The 10,497-nt window shown below is 39.9% G+C and overlaps 1 protein-coding gene and 1 pseudogene across 4 annotated transcripts; both read left to right on the plus strand.

The window, feature by feature from the left end:
- Positions 1 to 557: 557 nt before the first annotated feature.
- LOC103988522 (probable receptor-like protein kinase At1g49730) lies at positions 558 to 8,974 on the plus strand. Of its 4 annotated transcripts, none has more exons than XM_065113169.1 (11): positions 558 to 685; positions 2,579 to 3,130; positions 4,213 to 4,515; positions 4,955 to 5,216; positions 5,286 to 5,338; positions 5,428 to 5,495; positions 6,733 to 6,822; positions 6,894 to 6,978; positions 7,652 to 8,167; positions 8,278 to 8,344; positions 8,837 to 8,974. In XM_065113169.1, exons 1-10 carry the CDS (start codon positions 604 to 606, stop codon positions 8,304 to 8,306), a joined length of 2,040 nt encoding a protein of 679 aa, XP_064969241.1. In that variant the 5' UTR covers positions 558 to 603; the 3' UTR covers positions 8,307 to 8,344; positions 8,837 to 8,974. The 4 variants fall into 4 exon arrangements, with proteins under 4 accessions (XP_064969241.1, XP_064969244.1, XP_064969242.1 ...); XM_065113172.1 differs by having other exon boundaries at positions 4,964 to 5,216; XM_065113170.1 differs by having other exon boundaries at positions 8,773 to 8,909.
- Positions 8,975 to 9,201: 227 nt separating this feature from the next.
- LOC135615106 (uncharacterized) lies at positions 9,202 to 10,423 on the plus strand (annotated as a pseudogene).
- The last annotated feature ends 74 nt before the right edge of the window (positions 10,424 to 10,497 follow it).

Raw genomic sequence — 10,497 nt, forward strand, 5'->3', positions numbered from 1 at the left:
TAGACTCTCTGCAGAAAAATCTTAAAATATAATTTTTTTAAAGAATTCATCCTTATTTTAAAATCTTTTTGTAAATAAAAAAGATCGAATTTTATTTTATTTTACGTTGGAAGGACCGACTCTTTTGGCTCGTGCGAACTCTCCTTTTCAAAAGCCTAAACAAAGCCGAGACCGCCTCCGAAGCCATTCGCATTCCTTTTCCCCGCTCTGCCTTCTTTATGCTTCGCCCGTGCCATCCGTGTCAGTCCCTTTTCACCATCTCATTCTATCTTTTCTCCACAGTTGCATATCCATGAACCAGAAACAGTGGACCCACTTGTTCTGTCAATAGTATACTCACACGTCATCTAAAATAACTGTTTCCTATTCATTGCAGCGCACCCGATCGGCCGTTTCTGAACCTCGCGGGTCCACGTCGGGGGGTTTGATTATTTTGCTCAAACAAACCGGATGGCGTCCTCTGGCTCACCGACGGTGACCAGACCCGGACTGCTCTCAGGGTTCGCGGCCAATAAAGGAGAGGAGGTGAGCATACCATACCACACTCGGACGCCGCAGTCCGCTCTCGGCTCGCTTTCCTCTCCTTCTCTCGCTCCGTTTCCCATGCCGGCCGCCTATGTTCTGGTCCTGTTCCTGGCATTGGCTTCCCTCGGATCCCGCAGCAGATCGAGGGCGATCGCGGGGGGTGAGTTCTCCTCGCTTCCTTCTCCCATTTTTGATGCGGCTTGGCCGCCAAAGGCCTAGTTTTCATTTGTTTCATTCCTCTTTTGTTTCGAATGGGAAATGGATCCGTATTAATGATGTTTGGCTGCTTTCTCTTGGTTTTGTCTCCGTCGTCGACAATGATGCTGCATTCCATAGCTCATTACCCACGGAGCTTTTTGGTTTTGTTTGCTTCTTATTCTGTGGTAATGTGTGAACCTTTTGTTGTGAGAAAGGCGAAGAACGACTAAGGTGGTGCTTCTCTTTCTTTTGTGGATTGATCAAAGTTTCCAGCTTTAGTTGAGTTGTTGCTTTAGGAGTTCTTTTACCCTGACAAGCATGCATTCTTTGCTTTAATTGTCTCTAGAGTGGCGATCAGTAGTTATCAAGAGAAATTAAAGCAGGTCATGCCAATTTTCGTCTCCATAGTTGGACCAGGATTAAATACTGGAGTTGAATAGTTCACCGCAGATCACTTGGAGCAATGACTTAGTGAGGGTCAAGGTAAAGATTTTAAGTGGGTATATGCGGATCTTGGATGAGAAAACTACATCGAAGAACCTTAGTGATCCTATAATAGTAGCTGACTGTGATTTGTATGCATGGTATAAATCAGGTTTACAGTAACCACACATTACCTTTACTAGGTTGTCCTTGGTTATCTGATTGGTAATTGTACAAAAGACTATAGCTTCCCTTACGAAACCAACAAATTTTTGCAACCAAGACTAAAATGTTAAGAGGCAATGCAAATTCCATATACTCTGAAGCGCTTGTTGTTTATGGATCATGTCATTTTGTAACCTACATATCATATTTAATGGAAAAGGACAATATCGTTGGATCTACTAAAATTGCAGTTTGGTGCATGGGCTCTTGCTAATTAGGTTCTAGGAGACCCAATATACAAAACCTTATCCCTGTAAGAAAAAAAGTTGTTTTTATGACTCAAATCTTCAGTGGAAGTGTCAGTTAGCTTGGCTGGTAAAGAACTTAATAGTTTATTTAAAGGTCGTGGGCTCGAATCCCGTATTCATTACTTACTCTTTGCATAAAAGAAAATGTTTAGTGTGATGAATTATAGAGGAGCAACCGGTTATCAATAAATTTTTCGCAGGCTGGGAATAGATATTGTTCATGTTAATCTATGTGACTTAAGATTAAAGGGGACAAAAATTCAAATAAGTAGATTTTATGTCATAAAGCAATATTTCAAATATAATGTCTAACCTTTTACCAGTTGCATATAAATTTAGTTTTATACATGATCTTCTTAACTAATTGTTCTCAAATATTTGAGATGCTAAAGTTCACTAAAACTTTATTTCAAAAGACATATTTATTAGTGGCTTCTTTTCATGAGCCACCCCTCTTGCCTGGTCCATATCTGCATCTCAAATTTCTTGATACTACAAACTTTGTGCCTTTTGTCATGTTCAAATATGTGTATATTGTGAAATAATGTTATCTTCATATGGACACACAGCTGAGTCCAAATATGGCTTATTTGTAGAATGCTTATGTTGGATGGTGTAAAAGGTCAAATGGTCAGTAATTAATAGTGAGCAAGCTACACTGTGATGGACCACAGAAAAGTGGATAATGAGATAAAAATAATCAAGTAATTAAAGCTCAAAGAACTATAAAATTAGAATAAAAAGAATTAGAAGGGTTAAACTACATGGGTCAACACGAAAATTAGTGTTTCCTTATACAGTTCTCCACTCATCTAAAACTGTTTAGTAGTTGTTCTTTCATAGAGATATAAAGTTGCTGTTTGCTTGAATTTACCAAGTGGTCCTACTATTTTCCCAAGTTCTTCTTCGCTGTTATAGATTCTGTTTATCTAAAATGATCGATCATTTTTATCACGCAGATTGCCCCCTGGACTTTAGTTGGTCGAACATCAGTTTAGCATCATCTGCTTGTGCAAATCAAAATGAGCGAGGAAAATGCTGCCGTTATCTTAATGCCATTGTTGCAATTTCTATTGCTCAATTTGCAAATGCAACTGGCAGACTGGGTGTTCCACCAGCAGTCACTGAAGGCTGCCTTAGTTCCATTCCGGAAACCTTAAGCTTATATGGCATTCCAGCTAGTGCCTCTGTTTTTTGTGGTCTGGGGCCAAAAATTCGAGTTTCTTATCAGTGCCAGGGTAGAGCAACTGTGTTGGAAATGATGCAATCTCCCAATTTTAGTGATGTTATTGAAACTTGTAATGTTCCCCTTTCATTAGATAATAGTTGCAAGAGGTGCCTAAACTCTGGCATCATATATCTTCACCACCTCATAGCAACAGATGATAATATCACATTAAGTGTCTGTCGTGATGCAGTTTTTGTGACACTTGCAAACCAAGGTGGCAACTTTTCTGCTGTTGATATGGCCGCTTGCTTCTTTGGTGTTCAAGGGCTTAGTATTTTTCCAGGTTTGATAAATTTGAGATTTAGTTGCATATATCTTTCCAAGGTTAATTGTTCATATATGTTCCTGAATGCCATTTATGCATTATGGTTTCTTAAGAATTCAGCAAACTCGTTGAAAATTTACAAGTGTGTTGAGGTGGGTTTTACTACTAAATCATAGAAACTCTGAAATGTAGGATTGTTTTGACAAGCCTTTCCCACCATTTGGTTATATATTGCAATTGTGGAATAAAACTATTGACAAAGACATCTGTCAGATCAAAGCTAGTGATCTGGAGGTGTCTTTCCTCAGTATGTGATCAACTAACACTCTCAAATATAAAACAAAATTTAAGTGCTACCAGAAACATTTGCAAAGCTCTAGTTTTAGTAGGCAATTGCATGGTACAACTATTTAGGTGAATAAACAATTAGAACATACAAATGTATCGGTAATAGCCCTTGAAATTAACTGTGAGAAATATTATACGGTTTATAGTTGTAAGAGCAAGGGACAGTATGGCGAAAGTTGGATATGCTAGTAATGGCAACTGCATGGTCCTTGGGTGGTTCAACTGATAAGAAGGGTATATGCTATGTAGAAAAATTGGGAAAAATAAAAATGGCAACCTGAGATTTTGCAGGCTGATATCTATTACAGCCTTAGTAGGAATTTTATGGCTGAGGGTATACTTTTTTCAAAGTCGCCACTACAGAACATCAATATAAGAGATATTCTAATGAGATGCCCGACTCTGGCATAGGAATTATGATGATTTACAAACATCCTAAATCAGATAACTAGAAATAATGCAACAAACTTCTTGTGCCCCCTTTAAGAGAAACCATTATAGGGAAAAACTTCGTACTGCTTTTGAAGCATTTTGAGTGTTATTGCTCGATCCAATCTTATTGGTAGCATGAGAACACTGTTTTTTCTGATACTAATGTATCATTAATTCATTATCAATTAATGATAGTCAGCAACTACTGGCTCAGATTTGCATTTTAACTAATTTTCTGTTTAGTCTGATTTTTTACTTACCTATATATTCTTGCTTTAAAATATTCCTCCTAAGTAATTATGATTTGTTGACTGTTTCAGTGTCACCGTCTGGATCACTTGCTCCTACATCTTCTCCAAAATTTACATCTTCTCCAAGTTCTATTTCTGCTCGAGCTCCAAGGCAACAACTAAATGCTTCTCCTATGAACAAAATTCGTCACACCTACCACCTTACTCTGGTTCCAGGAATTGGTGTTGGGGTCATAGGCCTGACAGTTCTCTTACTTCTGGTTCTGATACTGCTTATACGTAAAAAAAGCAGAGAACTCAAGAATGCAAATGTTCCCACAGAGAACTCATGGAATGCTTTCCCACCTAATCAAGTCCGGAGGTGTCAAGAAGGTTCTATCACTTATCTATACTCATATACATCTGTTTTATGTTTCAGTTCATTATGCTTATAAAGACATTGGAGGCTTAAAGTTTGTTTAACTGAAGTGAAAATACCATCTAGTATTACTGAGAATAATGAAATAGGAGAAATGGTTTTGGGAATCAAACAACATTTTTCATGCTTCCCAATTTCTAACTATGGTAGCAAACTTAAATCCTGATAATTGCTTCAGTTGGTAAATTTTATAAGATACTTTATGTGAAACTCTTGTTGATCGTTGGGTTTTCCTGTGAAGAAGGTTGATGGGCTACAAACTCGATGAGTGATACAATTCAAGTTAATGTCAGCTTCATTCTCTTGTTAAATTAACTATGGGCTTCTCTAGTCACAACATAACTAGTTGGGTTTGAAGTTTCACACCAATACGTCTTAGAGAAACTCTTTTAGGTCCATCAGCTATGTTCCGAAGATTTGCCTATAAGGAAATGAAGAAGGCAACAGAGAATTTTAGCACTGTCATAGGTAAAGGTGGATTTGGAACTGTCTACAAGGCCCAATTTGTTGATGGCCCTATAGCTGCTGTAAAGCGAATGGACAAAGTTTCAAAGCAAGGTGAGGAAGAATTCTGCCGGGAAATAGAGCTTCTCGCAAGACTCCATCATCGCCATCTTGTTGCTCTCAAGGGCTTTTGTGCTGAGAGAAATGAGAGGTACAAAATTTGATTTTGTAAATTTGTTCAGATCAAACCTGAACCTGTAATACCTTTTCCTTGTTTTAGGTTTTTGGTGTATGAATATATGGAGAATGGAAGCCTCAAGGATCATCTTCATTGTAAACCCTCGAACTTTGTTGCTTCCTGTACTTGAGTTACACGTTGAGTTGTTTTTTCACTCATAGTCTCATACTTATTGCTGATGCAGCATCAGGAAGAAAAAGATTAAGTTGGAGGACAAGGTTGCAAATTGCAATAGATGTGGCCAATGCTCTGGTAATTAGTTAATATTGGCATAACAAAGGAAACGTTAGGATGTCTTCACTGGATTTTTGAGTCTTGCTTATCGAAGTTTGAAATCTTCCATGTGGAATTTCTTCTGTATTCTTTTTGGAACTTCAATTCTTCTAATAATTCAAAACCTAGATTATGGCACCCATAGCATATGTTTGTTCTACAAATATGCATACTTGACCTGCCATTTCTTGTTACTCTACATTTGGAACAGCTTTTCAATTGTAGTTTATGGCATGTGCACTTGCTTATCAAAGCTTGAAGTCTGCCATGTGGAATTTCTATGCTAACTTCTTTGGAGCTCCCAATCCTTCTTTAACTCAAGCCTAAGTGATGGCACCTGTAGCATGTTTTTGTTGTTGTACAGATATGCATTCTTGATCTGCCATCTCTTGTTGCCCTATATTTAGAACAACTTCTCAATTGTAGCATATGCCATCTGCAACTGAAGGAGATTGTCTATGGCCTTTAATTGTTGCTCCAGTAAGAAATCAAATGAACACTTTTTTTTTTTTCTGGGAATGAACTCCGAGAATCTCTTTGAACTTCTTCAGTCTCATCTTCTACTGATGTCTAACTCTGGAGCTTTGTTGGAGAGGTCAATTTTCATGCAGTAGCTATTACTCCACTTATTCTGCTACTAACAGATGTTTTATGCTTCTTGCACTCATCACATCACCCGATCCCTTTCTAATGAGTTATTTGCTAAAGAAAAGTTTACATGTCTTTAGGCAGAAGGCTGCAAGCAGCTGCAAGGAAGTACTTCAAAATAATACTTGTGCTTCTCTATTTCTCTCTTCAATTCAAGTTTTGGCTTTGTAATTGCTATTTAATTCTATCACCAACACTAATGCACTGACTAAAACCTTGCCATGGATTAGGCTGTACGCCATAGCAGCCAGAAGAACTGATTGAACTTGTCATTGGAAGCGATTTACAAACTATTCAGTATGATGTAAACCATTCATAATTATTGTGAAGTTCTTTGGCAGAGGGCCACCAGCAGTCAGGGAGCGCTGAAATTTTAGATTCTAGTTCTTGTTTTATTTCCTTTTTTGTTGATTGTAGTGGTTTTGTTACTGGTCCTGGATGCTTTGTGAAATCTTATGCAGCAACTGAAACCTGTTGCTGGTTAGGCTGTATGCTATCCTGGTTGTTAAAATAATAATTCTTCTAATGTGCTTTTGCTGAAAGAGTCGTCAATCTTTTTAAACTGCAGGAATATCTTCATTTTTATTGTGATCCTCCCCTCTGCCACAGAGACATAAAATCAAGTAATATCCTTTTGGATGAAAAATTTGTTGCCAAAGTAAGTTATCATCATTTTGATTCTGTATTTTACTTCTAGATTTGGTGGATCATGGCACTGTTTGTATATAGGTAGCTGACTTTGGCCTTGCGCATGCTTCAAGAAGTGATGCAATCAGCTTTGAGCCAGTAAATACAGATATCCGTGGGACTCCAGGCATGTATCTTTGAGCCCTATCATAATTGCTCAAACCATTTTGCTAAAACCCCATACCTGGCTGTTATGGAGTGTTATCTACCTAGCAGGGTTGAATTCAAATTTTGGATTAGACTAATACAAGCAAATTACTGTGATCAAGTCATCTACTTTGGAGACACTAAATATACGAGCCATGGCAAACTACAAACAAAATGATCAGATGATTAATATAACTACTTCATAGCTCTGGTCTTTCTAGTTGTTGAATAATAATTTCTGTACGGTAATGAGTTGTTATTGTACTGGAGTTTTTTTTCTCTCTCTAAGCTTTTTCTGCTATATAGTGTATTCTTTAATGTTCAGATACTCGGTCTCCTTGCAGCATCAAATATTACAGAAATCATTTATGTAACATGACAGGTAACCAAATTGCCTATCCAATTGCTCATTGGAACATGTCAATGCTCATTGTAATTCCTGCATTTGGAATTACAGCATTACAAATGCATGTAGCCAAACAGTTCATTTGCTTGCTTATCCACCAATTGTCTAAATTTAGTGCCTAGCTTGAACTACAAATAGCAATTGTTGCATTTAACTCAAAACTGCTCACTAATTTCTTGCTCGACAGATTAAATATAAATTCAAATTGTTTTCTGTTAGAGAAAATAATTGAATCATTAATATGCAGGGTACATGGATCCTGAATATGTGGTGACTCAAGAGTTGACGGAGAAGAGTGATATATACAGCTATGGTGTTTTACTACTGGAGCTGGTGTCTGGGAGGAGAGCGATACATGAGAACAGGAATCTGGTAGAATGGTCTCAGAAATTCTTGGCAACAGATTCAAGGTTACCTGAATTGGTAGACCCTGCTACTGGGGACTCATTTGACTTTGAGCAGCTGCATATGGTGGTAGAGCTGATAAAATGGTGCACCCATAAAGAAGGGCGAGCAAGGCCATCAATCAAGCAAGTACTCAGGGTGTTCTCTGAGCATTTGGATCCAGTACAAAACGGCTTTTCTGAAAATGAAGAAGGTGATGGTTATGTCGGGGGAAGGAGTAGCGAAGCGAGAATACATAGAAACGAGGTGATTCCTTATAGTGGTGATGTAAGATGTTTACAATCATCTTCGAGTACTTCAAGATCCTACTGTAGTCGGAGTGTCCTGCTTGAGAGTGGGTCACCACAATCTCCCCCTGGTATGTTCTCTCTATAGTTCCTCTTCTTGATTAAGCTTTTCAGCAGAGCAGAAGCTCCAAAGTTGTGCTGTGTCAAAGCTCACTCCTTCCTATGTTATGAGATGTCCCAGTTGAATATGACCTGTTGGAGAAATGCTAAAGTTTCAGCTGCAGTAAAGATTTTACATTTTTGTTAAGGTGAGTGTTGCAAATGTATATGCTACTAGTTTTTGATGCTTCTGACAAAGTTGTGTTTCTAGCTGATTATTGTGGAAAAATATAACTTTTCTGAAGCCAAATTATATATTTTGCAAGGATATTATTTGTTGTATGTGTTTTTACATTGCTCTTATTCAATTTTAGTTGCATAGAATTATTTCTTTTAAGTAAACTTATCAGAGATTACTCTGCATTGCATAATACGCCCAATCCCACTTACTTTTTCTAGTTGGTTGATTAAATAAAAATAGTCTGATTGGTGAAGTGTTTATGATAAATGCATGTTTTGTACTGAATTATTTTTCTTGTTTCCTGGAAATTCCTCTTGCAAGTCATCTTAGCACAAGAAAATCCTTGAAATGAGGTTCTGTTTTTGAGCAATTTTACTTACAAGCTGTTTTTGGCAGGAACAAACCGAAATGAATGTTAAACAATTATTCCTTTGACGCCTTCAACTTTGGATTAATGCAGCTGAAGAAGACGAATGGTGAATCCGACTCCAAGTCACACTCGTTGAGTACTCACATGGAGAGGGATCATAGCCATCCAGCTTATGAAGGATCTGTCAAAACGAATCACCTCACATGGGTGTATTGCTGTTCATAACGTGGGACTCGTCCAAATCTAAACCATTCCCAAAAGCAAAGATGCTTTCTGCTGCTCCCATCTGCGACCACTGCAACACAAGCCCACTTCCCTGCTCATTTCTTCTTCCTTTTCCAAGCCTTCCCTCATCCGCATCAGTAGAACGAAGACAAATCAACCGGGAAATAATGTCATGAGTAGGTGCTGTTAATATATATCGCTCGAGTAGAAACAGAGAGAGAGAGAGAGAGATGCATGCCAAGGCAGACTCAGAGGTGACGAGCTTAGCGGCGTCATCACCGCCTAGATCGCCGAGAAGGCAGGTGTACTACGTGCAGAGCCCGTCGAGGGACTCCCACGATGGCGAGAAGACCACGGCGACGACATCCTTCCACTCTACGCCGGTCCTCAGCCCGATGGCTTCGCCGCGGCACTCCCACTCGTCGGTCGGCCCGCAGTCCCGGGACTCCTCCTCCAGCCGCTTCTCGGGGGGCATCAAGCCCGGCGGCGGACCCAGGAAGATGTCATCCCACGATGACAGAAAGGGAGGCCGCAGTAAAAGCGACTAGGCGTGGAAGGAGTGCGCCACCATCGAGGAAGAAGGCCTCCTCGAGGATGAGCGGGAGGAGAAGGGGCTACCCCGGAGGTGTTACTATCTGGCCTTCCTCCTTGGGTTTGTCATCCTCTTCTCCTTCTTTGCTCTCATCCTTTGGGGTGCAAGCCGATCTCAGAAGCCTGAGATCACCATGAAGGTGTAGTTGCCGATCCTCTCGTAGACCACAATTGCAGGACTTGCATGAGTTGTGAGTCTCTTGTTCGATTCCTTTGACAGAGCATCAGATTCGAGAACTTCATCATCCAAGCCGGCACAGATGCGTCGCTCGTGCCGACCGACATGGCCACGCTGAACTCCACCGTCAGGTTCTCCTTCCGCAACACCGGGACTTTCTTCGGCGTCCACGTTAGCGCAACGCCTTTCGTTCTCAGCTACGACCAACTCACCTTGGCCGGCGGAGATGTAAGAAGAACCACCTCTCTCTCTCAATGAAAGATCTTCTCACACTGACACTGCTGCAGATGAACAACTTCTACCAGTCAAGGAAGAGCCAGAGAAATGTTGAGGTGGTGGTGCTGGGGAAAAAGGTGCCATTATATGGAGGAGGGCCAAGCCTGGCAAGCTCCCCAGGGAGTGTCGCAACCGTTCCCTTGAGCCTCAGCTTCATGGTGAAGTCGAGGGCTTATGTCTTGGGGAAGCTGGTGAAGCCCAAGTTCGAGATTGGGGTGCAGTGCAAGGTGGTCATGAAACCGGCTAAGCTCAACACCCGTGTCTCACTAAAGAACTCTTGTCAGTACTATTGAAGAGCATACGAACACTCTCCTCAATCAATTCAAAGAAATGAGGCATTTCTTTGGCTGATTCACATCATTGTTCTTCGTGGGGTTGAGGGATCTTTTTCAGCATGTAAAACTTTATATGATGGCATCAACTCTGGTTTATTTTGGTTCTTAATTTAATTAGAAAAAAAAGAGCATTTCAATCTAATCAT

The sequence above is a fragment of the Musa acuminata genome, chromosome BXJ2-6 (genome assembly GCF_036884655.1).
Source record: "Musa acuminata AAA Group cultivar baxijiao chromosome BXJ2-6, Cavendish_Baxijiao_AAA, whole genome shotgun sequence".
Taxonomy (NCBI): Eukaryota; Viridiplantae; Streptophyta; class Magnoliopsida; order Zingiberales; family Musaceae; genus Musa; species Musa acuminata.

Bases quoted from the DNA above. Each gene is read 5' to 3' on its own strand.
- LOC103988522 (XM_065113169.1), top strand. From the start codon at position 604: ATGCCGGCCGCCTATGTTCTGGTCCTGTTCCTGGCATTGGCTTCCCTC. The intron at 3,131-4,212 runs GTTTGATAAATT...TGACTGTTTCAG, and splicing joins AGGGCTTAGTATTTTTCCAG to TGTCACCGTCTGGATCACTT. The intron at 5,339-5,427 runs GTAAACCCTCGA...TTGCTGATGCAG, and splicing joins CCTCAAGGATCATCTTCATT to CATCAGGAAGAAAAAGATTA.